General features: G+C 43.6%; 1 protein-coding gene across 1 annotated transcript in view; it reads right to left on the reverse strand.

Moving 5' to 3' along the window:
• foxj3 (forkhead box J3) overlaps nt 1–16995 on the reverse strand; it is a 111369-nt gene that overhangs the window by 11239 nt on the left and 83135 nt on the right. Inside the window, exons 3-6 of the mRNA XM_023410720.2 lie at nt 10311–10385; nt 7199–7282; nt 5563–5664; nt 1439–1567 (exon numbers count right to left, since the gene is read on the reverse strand). Coding sequence (XP_023266488.1) covers nt 1439–1567; nt 5563–5664; nt 7199–7282; nt 10311–10385 — 390 coding nt within the window. The remainder of the gene's footprint in view (nt 1–1438; nt 1568–5562; nt 5665–7198; nt 7283–10310; nt 10386–16995) is intronic.

Raw genomic sequence — 16995 nt, forward strand, 5'->3', positions numbered from 1 at the left:
AATGAGATTGTCTACGAGATTCATCACAGCAAGGGCAGCGATGCAAAACCATTGCTATTTCACAAAGCAGGCCCTGACCTGTGTCCGCTGTGGGCTAGCATTACAAGAGAGGTCACGTCCAATTTTTGATCATAACATCTTCCTCTTCCAAGATCTGGGTAGGCTGCTGAAGTGCATGGCTCACAGTCTGGCTTGGGTAAGAGTGAAGAGGTGATAATAAAGCCAGAGTGTTTACTGTGAGCTGCTGCTTTGGCTGTGAGAGAGAGAGAGCACATCCATCAGGCTGAGCCGATCGATGCCCAGCGCCTGGAGCAGGGAGCACTCTAGGATGCGGGGAGGACCACACCAAAGAGGGGGCATCTCTGGTGGGAGGACATCAGAGGAAGCGCTTCTCTTTGTCTGGCTTCCAGGAGCGTGCACATTTTTCTCTGTTTCCCTTAACCCCCTTCCTGATGTAGTACTGAAGTGCATGTCCACCCTGAACCTCGGTCTATTGCTGTCTACCGCTGGCTGCTCTGAAGACAGCCTCCTGGGGCTTTCTGATCAGATGAAATATGGGATACAGAACACTTTCTAAGTCTGGCAGTGTTTCATTTTCATTCAATTAGTGGCTTGAAAATGTGGAATGAGAATTTATCATTTGGCCATAGCGCTTCGTGCTCAAAGAAATTACCACATTTATATAAATATCCTGTTAAAAATATATCCAACTGAGTCGTGGTCATGAGCTGCAACATCTACAGAAACCTGAAAATATCACCATCCTACTCTAATCTCCCTTTAAGGAACGGCAGTGGCACCATGTATCTGGCAACCAAGATAATGCACTGGCACCTTCATTGTTTTGTCTAATAGGTGCAAAAGAGCCAGTGCTCTTCATGACTCCATTCAATTCAGCCTTACTGAGACACAACCCAGGACCAAGTTATATTCAGTCTAATCAGTCAGATAGGGTCCTGTTCTGTCACTGGTCTGTGTGTCAGTACCTGAGCTGATCTGATTGCTGTCAGTTCAGATCATGTGGTATCATCGAGGGAGTAATACGTGTTTTTTGAACAAAGATGGAGAGTGTAAACTGTAAAGTGCAGGGATAAAAGACACAAATTTGCTACTTCTTTTTGTCAGAGTACAGGCTGCTTTTTAAATGGTGCCTCATCATGCTTTGAAGGTGTAGTGTTCTCTCCTGCTCTGGGTCTGTTTGGGTCAACTGAAGAGTCTTATTATCCTCAGGTCTTTTTGGGACTAGGTCTGACTATCCTCGAGTCCCTTTTGCATTGGGTGTCTTTTCTTGAACATTAATATATGCGTGTCAGATTCCAGTGGGTTTTCCAAAGGTATATTTTGGATCAATTCCAGAATTTTGGATATGTGAAGACCTCTAAAATGAATCTCATAAAAGTACAGTATTGCCCATGTGAAAAGTGGTCCTTGGTCTTACCGGTGTATAGCTGTGCACACTGCCCACACTGTTGAGATTGACAGAGGCCAGACTCTGATCAGACAGGCTGTTGTTAAGGCTGCTTCTTGGACTATCGCTCCCTTCCTGGTCTGTGTTGTACAACGCCACCTGAAACACATACATGTATATTAGTTTTTTTTCTCATAGACACACATACAAGCACACACACTGTTACCAATGTCATCTCCACTCTTGCTGATGGTAGAGCATGTAAGCATTCCTCTGAGATAATGGGATTGGGTATAACAAGTTATGTTGGTCTATAGTTGTAATTTGTAATTAGATGCACTTTAATATGGAAATGTAAATCCTGAGCATGTCTATGTGTACTGCATGCAATGACATGTCATCGAGCATTTTCTTTTCACTTTATTGTCAGTGTGTATGGGAGACACAGGGTGCTGCTGAAAACCCACCACAGTCACTAAGGGGGTCCAGCTGAACATGTAAAGGAGTCTGGAGACAGCTGAGACATTCCCATCACTAAAGGTCAAACTACTGGCGATGTCGGTCACATCTGCTCACCAAGCGCAAACCCGTTTGGGACAGCTAACAAAGGATTTCAGTGCAGCCGAGACACTGACCTTTCAATATAGCAGCAAAACTAGCCGAAGCACTTCAGGACGACAATCTTAATTATCGTCTAACAAGTTTTAGCGCTCCCACCCTTCCCAAATAAAGTGTGCCATCAGACAATTAAGACAATACTAAGAAGAATTATCCCGATAATGAATATAATGATACCCACAGAGAATAGCCCATGTGCTGAGTTTTGTATTGTGAGAAAGGAATGGCAGTAATGCACTGATGGTGTTGCAGAAGAAGAGGGTCTGGCATTCTAAGACTGGTGTGTGTGTGTGTTTGTGTGTGTGTGTGTGTGTGTGTGTGTGTGTGTGTGTGTGTGTGTGTGTGTGTGTCCATGACTGAGTGCAGCATGGTGGCTTCTGCTCATCACTGTGAGTAGAACAGAGTGGGCTCTGTGCTCAGCACAATGAGACAGCAGTGGCAGCAGCCTTCAGGCAGGCAGATTGGCCCAGCCCTGCCCAGCACACTGCTTCTCAGCAGCAGCAGTGGACTGAAGCCTCTTGTCTTTCTGTTGAGCCGGAGCAAGCTACCACAGAGGCCACAAGCAAGCAAGGAAACCCAGGCAGCCCTGACTGCCTTCTCCTCTCTGACTGATTGGCTGGCTGACTAACATGCTGGTTTGAATCCAGGACGCACACATGCAGAGTGAGAGTGTCCGATCATATTAAGCTTTTAATATGGAGCTTGGGTCCTGCATTGGTAGAATGAGATAGAAATACCGTGATTTAAAAAAAAACAAAAAAACTGAGAGCGCAATTGCTGACTCCAGGCAACACTGTTCAAGAAAGAGGGGTGAGGCTGAAGGAGAGGAGTATAGGGGGGTAGTAAGAGAAGCTCATTAGGCAACTCTAGCCTTCCTCCACTCAGTGAGCGCTTGGCTCCAGTGTTCATTAGCGTGAAGGGGAACTCAATGAGCAGCTAAGACTGAAAGCTTAAGCACGTCTACAAAATCAGCCCTACAATGCTAATCAAAAGCAGCGTGCCACAGAAATATAAATGTTATATGTAATGAAGTCATAAAACAGGCTTTTAGCCTTAAGTCTCTCACCGCAATCTATTTTTACTCTACTCACCCATAAAGTGTGATGATTTCAAAACCTCACTGCTCTGTGGTTTACACAGACCCCACACTCCCCTGAGTCAAGACGCCCACTAAAGCGCGCACCGTCACAGACAAACACCCAGTCACATCCCACCCACATATACGTAGAAGCGTGCACTAACACACACACACACACATTTCTACAGTTACAGATGTGCACAAATGTAGGATAACAGACACACAAAAACACACACACACACACAAAGGCAAGCATGCTCATACAGGCAGGAGCGGTTCCACAGTAAATACTGTGTACAGTGTTAGCTAGCAGGCGAGCGAGTCAGAGTTCTATTCTTAGCAGTGAATTAAGTAAAAAGCCAGAGGTGTCTTTTACATGGAGGCCTAATCTGGAGCATGAGACATGGATTATGAAATCAAAGCAAGATTGGCCCAGGTGTCTCCAACAATGCCAGCCAGTGTTCAGCACAATGCCTGCACGAAGGATTGAACAGACTGAGAGAGACATAAGAAGAGAGAAGCAAGGGATATATGAGAGAGAGAGAGAGAGAGAGAGAGAGAGAGAGAGCGAAGAGGAGAAAAAAGTCCAGACTATTCATCAGCAAACACACTTCCAACAATCCCCTCTTTCCCTTCATCATCACACTTCAGTGCCAAAGTTTCATCACATTCATGCCAATGTTTAGGGCCGCCTCAGAACACAACCTTTAGGGGGGAGGAAGAAAAGTCTGAGTCTATGTGAGAAAGGCGCAAGAAAAAGAGAGGCAGTAGTACAATCTTGTGAGGAATGTCCGACAGAGGAGAGAAAGAGAAAAGAGATTCTTGCTGGTTCAGTAGTCGTCCTGCCAGCGTCTCCCATTGGTCTATCTGAGAAGGCGGGAATGAGGGAGAGGGACTGGAATAGAAAGGGAGAGAGAGAAAAACAGAGAGAGGGAATTCCTGTGGCTTGGCACACTGCACCGAAAGAGGCGTGGCCTGTCGTGTGTTTACAGTGTAAGACAGTGAGAAACAAGCTCTCTCCGAGGAGATAGGGCCTCAGATCTGTTGCTATTTCACTTTGTCTTCTGTTCAATTTCCTACTGTAACAGTTTTAGTCACAATCAAGTGAACAAAAAGAGACAAATCTAAATTTCCTGTCATCGGCTCTTGAAATCATACAGTAGTCGTGTTGTGTGCTGTTTTAATGTTTTCTGCTTCTTGCTTTTATGAGTTTTGTGACTGGAGGTATTTGATGCCAAGAGTCTAAACTGTCAGCTCTTTACATTAGGGTTTCATTGTGCAGGCAGTGACTACTGGTGAAGACTGGTGCTGTGCAAGTGCTTGTTTGGAGCTATCAGAGAGGAAAAGGGGTCATCTTTCTCCACACTTAGGCCCATGAATCTGTATCCTACAGACACACGAAATGTTTCTGAAAGCAGACATGCATGTTCTCTACAGAAACTGTCAATGACACATGTACCAAAACAAGCTGAAACACTGTAACATACTCTACATACATGTACACACAAGTTATAACACAAACCGACACATGCTCAGACTTTTGAGGCCATGTCACACGCACACACACACACACACACACACACACACACACACACACACACATGCACACACACGCACACACGCACACACACACACACACGCACACACACGCACACACGCACACACACACACCCCCCAACTCGTCTTTCCTATGAACACCCCTGTTCACATTAAACCATTTTTTGTAACGCTTGCAGCAAATGAATAAGCGACTCTTGTAGGCTTTTTAAAAGTACTCCTGAGAGCTGCCCCCACTGGGCCCAGAGGATGAGAGCTTAAGGTTAAAAAGCCTATTTAAATTTCAGAGTGAGAGGCACACTCACAGCTAACAGCTAGCAGTCCCTGTAGCTTTGCTCTGTGATGTACAAGTGTTTCCAAGCTTTTACACATATTAGAAAATAAAAAAAACTACTGAGAGCAGACGGAGGCAGCAGCAGGGGTGGTCACCTGTAGTGCGGCAGCGTAATGTGGTCACAGAATGAGAAACACGACTCTGGGCGTCAACCTCCACTACAGGTGCGAATAAAGAAACCACATGCAGCGTGTGGAGTATCCTATTACAAGTGTGCACGGGACTGTGTGAGGTCTATCAGGTTGCAAAGCGCTAAGTATCAGTGTGAGCATCATATTTCCGTGCTGAACATAACAAGAGCTTGCTGCCTGTTGTTGTAGAGGAAAAAAGGTGCTGCAGTGCAGATAGTTGTGTATTTTGGTGTGGGTTGCATTGCAGAGAAGCTTTAGGCATAGGAGCGTGTGCTTGTGCGTGTATGTGTGTGTGCGTGTATCTCCCCTCCACTAGAGTGCTCCTCTCTCTGTGGGGAATAGTGCTGTAGGTGGTTGGAGAAGTGGGTGGGGTCAGGGTGCAGCCGTGTAGCCAGGTGTGTGTTGGAGCTGGAGGCTGGATGGCTGGTTCTAGTACCTTGTTAGTCACAGTGTTGATTGCCAGCGTTGGAGAGGCACTTCCAGAGATCATACACTCCATCCCCAAAGACTCCGACTCCAGGCTGTACGGCGTAGAAGCCTGTGGGGGTTGGGGGTGGGGTGTGGAGGCAGACAAAAAAAATTTAACATTATCCAATTATCAAACACATGAGATCCCACTGCAGGTTACATTGTAAGACCTGTATTATGTTTGTGACAAATCTTCTCCTTAGACCAGAAACATATCCATCTGTAAGATACAAGAAATAACCCAGAACTATTGTCATATGACAGAGCAACACCTTTATTTAGGTCACATTTGAACTGTGCTTTCTGAGAAGATGGAGACAGACCCCATCCCCACCCTCACCTCACACACATATACACTGACAAACACACGTGCGCGCACACACACACACACACAAACACACGCGTGCGCACACACACACACACACACACACACAAACACGCGTGCGCACACACACACACGCACACACACACACACACACACACACTCTCGTCTAGCTGTATAGGCTCACTGTCGGGTGAGATAACTCTGCCATGCCTGTCTCCCAAAACTGCTTACTGTAAGAGGATTGGCTGCCAAGAATACCATTTTTAATTCATGATAAACATAAATGAGATTTCACAAACTCTCAATTTCAGTGTCTGAGACTCTTAATGGAATGCCTTGTAGGCAGACAATGTCTAGAGGGGGAAGGGTGAGCACGGCGCATGTGTCCTACAGAAAACACACTCTTCACTTGGTGCGTTCTTTTGTGTCATGCTCAAATGAACAGAACTGCATCAGGAGAGCTTCACTTGAATCTGTTGGCAGAGCTGCATATTAAAAACAATGCACTTTTCCTGTATCCCTATATTTCTTGTAAATAAAATCTCACACCAGGAAAGAGAACCTCTTAATGAATGTGACTGTATCTTGATGCTGCAGGACTACTACATGAATAGCATGTTAAGTTTATGTTGTCTCTGGGCTTGTGTGCATTAGAGACAATGTCGTGCGTTAGTGTGTGCGTATGAGTCTGCCTCGCCAGCTTAACAGAATCCTCCCTTCCTTGTAGCCTCTGGTCAGCCACATTGTGAGGAGGGGGGAGACAAGAGCCCACTAAGTCGGGATGCCCCAGGGCCAGGTCAATTTGAGCAGCTCACTAAAACCTGTACAGCTGTACGTAACGCTGGACGAAACTCATCCATAATTAAAGACAAAAGCTACCGCTCAGAGTAGCCGGCGCACAGCTCTGCATTAATTGATGTTTGTTAAAAAAAGTGAGTGCAGAATGTAATGTATGTAATGGCTGCCTGGGGCATAGTTTATTAATAAGGAGCCCACTTCATGACAGGCTACCGAAGCAGCATGGAGAGGCAGTTACATAAAGTCTGGATATGAACTCCTACTGAGTCTGTGTGTGTGTTTGCATGTGTGTGACTGCATGTGGTAGAGAAAGAGTGGGAGAAAGTGGGAGAGAAAGGAGGGCAATAGGAAAAGAAAACTTAGGCAAAAGTAGCAAGTCAGAGGCACAGAAAAATACTGAACCAAGTAGAGATGGAGGCAAAAGCAGAAGAAAAACAAATGTTTTCTTGGGAACATGCACAGTTTCCCTCATCAGACTCACCCGCTCTCCAGACCGCGGCCTCTTCTTTGGCCGTGTAGGCAAGGCATCCTCCTTTGGGTTGGTGTCGATGGCCCAGTAAGAGCCCTGCAGACAGAGGAAAGACCTGTGAGCTGATAAAATACAACAGATTGGGATGTTTGCACTGTACTGAGCCTTTTCCTCCCTGGCATGACAGGACACAAACATCAGATCTTTATTTGGCACTGCTTTGGTGCAACATTATTAAAACTCTGAGGCCTCATCTGCTCTGCTAAAGTCTGTCAGCCAATGCATTTATCTGAGTTGATAGCTGTGAGTTTGAGCGGTGTGTGGGTTGGCTTTGTTCGTAAGAAAGGATTGGCTTTTCCTCCTCTGCGGCTGCTCCTCAATGAGAGGCTGGTGAGGGCAGCTGCTGGTGGTGAAATGCTAAGCCTCTCCTGAAGCTGTACTTCCTCAGCCTCAGGTACTGAGTCAGAGCGCTGTTGCCAAGGATGAAGGCTCCGCAGTCTCAGCCCAGGAATCGAGGCAGTGCTAGTCCTGCCGTGTTGCTTTCTTCTGAGGTCTGAGCAAGGCTAATCAAGGAAAGAACAGTTGGGGCTGGCTCTGGGGCTGCAGCTTGCAATTCCACAACCAGGATGCATTATTTATCTTTGCATTCGGCCCCATTTAATTTATTTTTCAATGGTGTTCCTCCTCGAAGCCAACAGGAACGCAGCTTACAGTTGTTAAAAATGAGATTTTTACCCTAAGGCCCTGCAAGATCTGAATTTATTTTTAATATTTCATATGACCCCCGATAAAATCTCAATTGTCAAGAGAAAGTGAGATCAGGACCTTTAAAATTACTTCCTTAGCAGAGAGAATAATTGATATTTTCATAAGAAATTCTCTGAACAACAAGAGAGGCCATAGAACATTCTGTATCTCAAGTATCTATACAATAACTGCTGCATACACAATGACCTGCTCTTGTTAAAGCCAGTAAATCCGTTATATTCACAGCTCACATACACCACTGCTGCAGTTGTTAAAATGAAAAGCCAAAGTTGGCCTATATTCGTCAGGGGGTTAAAATTATAAGTTTTAATATGTGCTAGGCTTTGGGGTCAATTAACATTTTCCTCAGAGGGAAGAATAATTCACAGCACAATCAACCAAAGATGAAGAAACATCACATATTGATGTAAGCTACAGTGAAATGCAGCAGAAACCTCATTAGACTTCCCATGTTCTGTACAAAGGGCTTCAACTAAACAACGATATGCAAAGGTGAGACGCACCTCTCGACATGTGATCCATCTCTTTGTTAAGATTCAGGAGTTAAATGCACGGGTGCAAATGCAGATGTTTCAAAATTAGGAGTCACAGAGACAAAGCCAGGCAGCGTACTGTTTTTTTTTTTTTTTTTTATAATTAGCGGGGGAAAAACACTTTAAGTTAACCTCATGGGAGGGGAGTTTCTGCATTTCCCTTCACCCACCCCCAGAGAGTTGGCAGGAAAAAAGAAAAACATATAAAGAGTCATTAAATTATTCACAAATATACTGCAATATACTGTAGCAATGCCAAACAAAGTGAGTCCGTGGAGTCTGGGGCAACAACATAGCAAAGCCACAATATTCTCTGCAGCGATAAAACAAAGGGCCGCAGTAAAGATTGAAAAAAAGAAAAACAAAAAAAAAACAGATCCTGATAACAGATGTACTCTACCTGTTCTCTTCCCGTAAATGATGGAGCTCATTTTCATACATCTACATAAATTATGTCATCTAGTTCCACTTTTGTGTGTAAATATAGGAAGGACAAACACAAAAAGTTCGTCGATTATCCTGGCAACTTCAGGCTGAGACGTAAGACCAATTAAAATAAAGATTATCAACGGTAGCCTTCACAGGCTGCATCTCTACCTCCGAGGTAGACAGGGTGTGTGTATGTACAATACCAACTGTCATCTTTTACACCATCTCAGAGTCAGAGACAGACAGAGAGCGACATGACTCTCCTATCTCATCCAACCAGCAGTTCTCATATTCCTGCCACATTACAATATTGATGCAACATATCAAGAGCGGCTAGCGCCTCTTTGAAGTTGTCTTCGGGGGGGAAGGGAGTGAGGAAAATTCCAAATTAAACATTAAGGATGCGAGCATGTTGGCCATGCATTTGGAATGGGATCCATACAGCAATAGATTATTTTGTATTTAGTGGAGCAGCTCCCAGGAGTGTCAATATCAGAGGATTACAGCAAAACATGAAATTAGCATTCAGTCCCCATCCTCTACACAGCTAGGCGTAGCTCTTCATGCATGTGTCGGTGTGTATGTGCGTGTGGGTGTGTGTGTAATTATTTGTGCGGTTCCCTAAGCATATGTAGCGTATGCTCTGACAGTGCCGGGATGAAATCTGGGTTAGGCTACATATGGTTAGACCTATGCACACCACCATACTAAATATAGGCCCATAGGCTCCTTCTTCATGAACTATCCAGTGGATCAGGGGATGCTGCTTATCAGGATGATGTCGCTAGAGATTATGAAGTAAATCGGGCTGAAAAAGCAACTGGCGGTGGTCCTACTGAGATTCAAATGTCAAATTAACATGTTGGACTATACATTCTTTTGCAGAGAAAAAAAAATGGGACACAGGGAGCTGAGTAGAGAGCAAATGAGGTCCGTTTTTTTTTTTTCTTTTACTGAGTTGGTGCAGCACCTTCAGTAAATACTTCAGAGACGCCAGATTCTGGAAATGACCTGACCTCTACCCTGTTACAGCCCCGTCTCTACCTCTCTTTGACTTTATTTCTCTCCTCACCCACATCTGCTGTCTGTGCAGATCCAAAAAAACTAGTCTATCCTTACATTTGAAATGCAATTCTGTGGGGGTGGGAGGTTCATAATAGATTACAAGCATGCCATGCATTTCCAGACTGTCAGAGTCCTGGCAGCCATTCAAAGGTAACATTTTTCTACCAGAGATAGCATGATACACATACAAAAGAAGATGTTGTAACACCGAATTCTACCAGCAATGGTTACTTACTCAAAACATAAAAACATATTCCTTGATTTGTATTATGTTTATAACAACATGCATTCTTCTGTCTTTATAGTTAAATTCATGATAAAAGGCTCACCTTTCCTGGGTCATCTTTGGAGCGAGGCACTTTGAGAAAACACTTGTTCAATGACAGATTGTGCCGTATTGAGTTCTGCGAAGGGAAAACAGAGAGAGAGAGAGAGAGAGAGAGAGAGAGAGAGAGAGAGAGAAAAGGTGGTAAGGTGAGTGAAGACATGTCAAAACCAGCTTAACACAAACAAGTCTGTAGTACAGGAGTGTGGAGAATATCACTGCCAGCAGCAACAAGGGTACACAACTTGGTGGCATGTATCATTTAGGTTTAGTCACAGCTCCTGTCATGGAGGTCAGCTTGTTTCAGTGGCATGAGATCCGGCCTACAACTGTGTCCAGATTTCACCCTGCACACCTATACGGGGGCTCAATCTGTGTACAAAGCCATTAGGAGGCAATATCTTTCATCAATGTCCAACAATCTGCATTCTGGTTGCACAACATATCGAATTCCACGGGTGCCAAAAATAGGAGCCAGAAGGAATCCCACACTGGGATGGTTGCTGATACCAAGGCCTGATATTAATTAATGCTTCAGCGGCCTCCTGTGGGGACAGGAAATAAATTATGTAGATCATTCTGAAAGTTAACTCATTACAGTGTTACAAGCTACTCCACAGCGATGAAGAGGGAGGTTCATCCAGCTGCCTGATTGGGGAGACGAGTTGGGCTTAAGTAGCCACAAGGGCTGGAGAGTGACGCTCCAGGCCTGGGTTAACCAGCCACAGCAAGGCCCTCAGAACCAGCTGGAGGCAGGCCAGCTGAGGGCTTACAAGAGCCAATGGATGCACACGTTTCCCCACTCCACTTTATGGAGTGGTATTGACAGATGGCCACACTAAAAAGCTGTAGGATTCTCTGATGAGTTTAACGGATGCAGGAGATAAGTAGAGAGAGGCAGAGAAAGAGAGAGAGAGAGAGAGAGAGAGAGAGGCAGAGAGAGGCAGAGAGAGAGAGAGAGAGAGAGAGAGAGAGAGAGAGAGAGAGAGAGAGAGAGAGAGAGAGAGAGAGAGAGAGATTGCTTGTTCAACACTATATGCAATTATACCACAGGAGGGATGATAATGACAGCCTCATTGTAATGCTGTCAATCTCGCTGGTTAAATCACTCTGAAATGCCAGTGCAATCCAAAAGAAGTCTAACACTGTTCTCCAACAGAAAATATAGAGGGGGGGGGGACTGGTGTCACAGTCAAAATCATTTTGTTCATGTACCAGAAGGGAATATTTTCTGAAAGTCAAACTTAAACCTAAATCTATCTTTTGAGTATCCAACGTGCAAGTGTTAAAAAAGGTTATTAAGTTTCACAAAAAAAAACAACAAAAGAAAAAAACTACAGCTCATCTTGTGATGGTGATGACACCAGCTACGACAGCTGTCAGCATGTTGATGCTCTGACCCATGAGTACTCAGTAGTCATTACTACATTAATACGCGAGTACTCAAGCACTCATGCATTGGACCACGCCCACCTTCGAACTCGGCTCGATCTGAACCTCACAGACATAAAACCGCCGGAGTACTGAAAACCTCCTCTGTGGTAGTTCCCGCTACAGTGGGTGTCTCCAGGACCACATTTTGGCATGATGACACAATGCAGACTCATAAGGTGAAAACAATACCAGCCCCGCTGTCATGGCTGGTAATCATGTAACAATGGATCCTCAAAAATGTGTTCACGACACAAACCCAAAAACCCAACTTTTCAGACTAAATCAAAACCACTTATGTCTCATTTCTTAAAAAGATAAAAAGTTCTCCTAAGCACTTGTACTGTAGCACTGACATGCTTTTAGTTGTTGGACGGTTGTACTTTTCAATGACAACTCATCTTTTCCTATCAAGGCTGAACATTTACTGTAAGCTGCTTTGGACAAAAGCATCTGCACAATTCAATGTAATGTAAAAATCACAGGTTTTCAGGGCAGACAAAAAATGTCCAATGAAACATCTTAACACACATTAATCATAATCCACCACTACGCTGTACCTCTGTATGCTCAACATGTTCCAGTCATCATTTCACCAAAATATGGCTAAGGCAGTTCCTTCCATGACACAATATTACCTTTCCTGTAGATGTAAAACTCTACTGGAAGCAGCAGAAATAAGCCTCATTTTGCAACATAGTGAGCATGAGAATGAACAGCAGAGAACTGCATCATACTGCAGGATATTTCAACACTTTCTGTCTTGTCACCAACGTAATACAATATAACTGACTCATATTCAGGATAAGCAAAGCTGCTGTTCCTTGTTAAGGAGCAAAAATGTTAAAAGTCGCCTTTCAAGACCATAAAGCAGAGTGTTTGATACTCAAAAGATTTTGGGTGGAGTATCACACAAATACCTCAAGTGAGGAGACTGAATCCACAGCACAAAATACTGAGTAATAAGAGACAAAACCTCTCACAAGTTATATCAAGTCAGGTTCTCCTACACCTGCACATTAGACATTCAGGAATGAAAACAAAATTGACTCAAAACTGTTAAAAGAAATCTACAAAAAAGAAGCTATTCTTATTTAAAAAAGTGTCTAGTCTATCTTACTAATCATTATTTTCAATTTGAATTAATTTGTCAATTATTTTTTTCGATTGATCTATTAATATATTATATATTCTAATTATATTAATCGTAAAATCATATAAAACACAGAAAAGCATCACATCTGAGAGGCTGGAGACAGATCATATTTGCCACATTTATTTGAATTAATAGCTGTCAAGATTAATTATCAGAATTGTTGCATATTAATTTTCTGTCGGTCAGCTGATCAGTTCATTTACTGAGTGTTTAGCTCTAGTCTATCGTATTTCAAGTTTTATCACAGGTGTACTGTACAACCATGTTATCAACCATTACAGTCTCTGTTACACAAGAATACATTCATGGAAATGATTCAAACCACAATATATTTTGGTCACACTGCTATCGGATCTTAAAAACTAGATATGGAAGCATCCAGGCTTGTACTGCAATCAGAGCTCTGTGTGGCTGAATGTAATCCAGCTACACGAGAGCCACTTTTCTTCCAAGTGAGAACCTGCACTGCCATGATGCAGAAAAAGCTAATCTGTAGAATCGGATCTGAAAAGTGGCACAGACTTGACATATGTATCTCAACACTGTGAGGCAGGCAAAGTAAGAGTAAGTGAGAGTACAGGTCTTCCTGATTGACCCCAACGTTTAGTACAGATAAACATGAGTAGAGATCCTGCTTACACTCATCCCTGTCTCCTTTGTACAGGCTGCAGTGACAGCACCATTATACAGGCCTTGTCCTTTTGGCCGCACTCTGTGCCTTGCCTCGTCACAGTTTGACATTAGTTCAGATGAATAAAACAATGTGAACACAGAGTGTGACCATGCATAGTAGATGGTGACAAACAGATATGAGGCTCTCAATTTAGCCAGCCTATGCCACTTTAAAACTTTGAGACATGTCCAACAGGGGAGTGTCTGAGCGGGAGAGTGTGTGATGCAATCTGTTCAATGCCATACACACTTAAGTACTTAAAACCATTTTCCCCGCACAGCCTCTATGTGTGTCTCAGTGTGTGTGCCACTTGATGCTAGGCGGACAGAAGCAGCTGAACTTGCAGAGAGGTGGCTCTATCCATTAAGGACCTTCTGCTGGACCTAAATCATTGATACAGTCAAGCAGCCAATGCCTGCCGCTACATTAGAAGTTTACTTTTTAATGAACTCTGCCTGGCTGCTCCTCCTATCAGGCCCTGTGCCTGCGATGTCCCATATTGTGTCCGACAAAGTCTTTCCACTGCCTTAGACACATTTGTGTGTGTGAAACTAACAGGCTGTGGGTCATTTTGTAGGCAAAGAGATGAACCACAACAATAGGGGTATATTAAAATTTTACAACAGCAGCAGAGGAAGAAAAAAAGAGAACATGATGACAGCGACAGCCTCTGTATTTGATAGATCCGGCAGTATTTGCTGAGTAGGAGAAAAAAGGGAGAGGAAGACAAAAACAGACCGATGAGAAATTAAGGCAAATTACTGTGGCGTATATAAACAATGTTTCAGCCTTTTAGCAACAGCTCCTTAGATTTACCGTCAAAGTATATGTGAGTACAAAGTATCTGCTTTAAGACAGTAGGCTATAAGTTGGTATAAGGGTATAAGCGAATCTACAGTACACAGGAAACTGAAGTAGGTGGAGGAGGTCAGAGGGTGTGAACAGTGGTACACAAAGTGAGTCAGACAGAGCTCACTGCAGGGGTCCTGCCCAAGTGCTGCCCAGCATCTACCTGCAACCCCCACAGAGCACTTCATATCCAACCTCAGTACAAGCCTGTGTGAGTGTGTGTGTGTCTGTGTATGTGGGATGCCTCCTACACACCTAAAAGAAAAAAGAAAAGAAAAGAAAAAAAAAAAAACACGCACACACACTGGAACGTGTCTCCTAACAAATGGCGGTGATTTAACACACCAGGACAGCAGTGGAGGCGTAAGCAGCTCCGCCCTCGCTGCCCCCCCTGCTGAGGAGCGCTGCAGCTCAGCAGAAGGGCCGCCAGGGGAAAGTAGGTCAGGCTGACCTCTGTGCTCGGCGTGTCAAACGTTCAGAGTGAGCTAAAGGGACAGGCCATGTCAGAGCCCTGCTCCTCACAGCTGGGAAGGAGGAGGCACCCTGTGCACATGGTCAGGGACCCAAGGGAGCAAACTCGGCATGCTGGGACAGACACACGTATGCGCACATACCAGTTATGACATAGCGACGAACACCAGTGACTGAGGGAGAGAAGGAGTCACACTGTGGTCCAACGTGAATAAATCAATGTCCCCGTAGGTTCCTGGCCTTCCCACATTCACACCATCTACCTGCAAGTTTCTGCCTCTAGACAAAGCTTAAAAAAAGTAAAAATGAACTGTGCGGGTGCTAACACCAACCAACACTCAGCCCACTCTCATATTTCCCACAACTAACACAAAAAAAAAAACATGAAAAAACAAGAGGTATTAGTCCAGTTGTGAGTTTACTTGAAGTATTCCTGAGACAAAGTGAGAGTCTGAGATGACCTAGAGATGCTGTTAAAGTGTTTAAACTCCAAATGGTGAGGAACTTAAATGCTGCTGGATTTTCTGCCTGTGTGATCAAAGTGTTCTCCCTTGTATTGCTGTGTGTGGGAAAACAGGCGGTGGCGAACAGTGTCAGGAACCAGTAGTTAAACATTACAATGACCTCTACAACAGGACTTTCTCATAAAGGTAAACATTCCAGGTTAAAAAAAAAAATATTCCTGAGTTCAATTTACATTTCCAATAAAGAGCAGGTCTGCTGAGAAAAACAGAAGGATGCACATTTTCAATCTCAGACTAAGGTAAGGTTAGTTTAAGTGGCACTGCATACCCATTCAGAGTACCCATCCCCTTTTTAGCTTACCCTAGTTTGTATGAAATCAAAATCATGTCTTTTAACATCAATGAAATAGACGACAGAATGTACCACAGGGTTTTTAGGATAAAGAAAACAGCCACGAAAAAATATTATAAAGGCCTGTGTTGCCACATCTAATATCTTGTAGAGAATGTCTGTATAGAGGAAGGGAGACTGACAAACCAGACAAACCAAAGCAAACATTCTTGTGAGTAACCATCGCTTAGAGGACAGGACCTCAACCTCTAATTGACCTGTCAGCTAGTCTGAATGATGCAGGGATATAAAAGACTTGAGCCCCTGCTGAGATAGATGCTTCAAATCTGTTCAGAAATACAGAAATAAGATATCTTGAATGAACAAATGAAGAGAGGTTGGGAATGGACTGGTCACTGAGTGGGTGAGTGAATGAGCAAGTGAAGAGCAGCAAGACAAATGGAAAGAAAGGCAGACTGAAGGAAAGACCTTGGGGTTGTGGTAATGAACGTATACAGTGTTTACAACGTGGCAGATCAGAAATATGACTTGAAAGAGCCGCCAGTGTCACTGTACACAAAAGTGATATGGTGCCATTTAATCACTTTGTGGGAGCCTATATCTGCTGAATATGGAAATGGGAAATGGAAATAAAAAGGCTTTTGTTTTCAACATATTATGCTTTATTTTTCTTATTAAATAACATGCCATGAATCAGTGCCACAATTCTCCAGAAACCAAGATCAATAAGCAGAATCAGAACTGCTAAAACCTACACACATTCAATCTTAAGAGACAGGCTTTCTCATAGAACGAAAGAAGAAAATATTGGGAGGGAGGCCAATATCAAATCTTTACATCTGCACTATCAGAACATCGGAGCTGAAACAATTTGTTAATCAACAGAGAAATGGATCTGCAAATATTTTAATAATTGCTTAATTTCTTCAGTAATATTTCATGCCAAACATTCCCTAGTTCCAGTTCCACAAATGTGATTTGTTTCTGTCTTTTGTTGTACATACATTAGTAAAGTGAATATCTTTGAATTTATTTCTGGGAATGGAACTGCGAAATAGAATATCTCAACATCGCTCCAATTGACAATACATTTTTTGCCAAGCCCGACCAAGAGACAGACTGAAAGATAGAAAGAATGCAAGCACATCATTGACATGAAGAGTAAGAACCGAGTCTAGCAAGCAAGCACACAATAAAGGAAACGGGTGAATCAGTAGAGCTACAGTGTACACACACACACACACACACACACACACACACACACACACACACACACACACACACACACACACA

This window comes from Seriola lalandi, unplaced genomic scaffold, assembly GCF_002814215.2.
Source record: "Seriola lalandi dorsalis isolate HSWRI2012SDOR001 ecotype SW California unplaced genomic scaffold, Sedor1 jcf7180002054431, whole genome shotgun sequence".
NCBI classification, from domain to species: domain Eukaryota; kingdom Metazoa; phylum Chordata; class Actinopteri; order Carangiformes; family Carangidae; genus Seriola; species Seriola lalandi.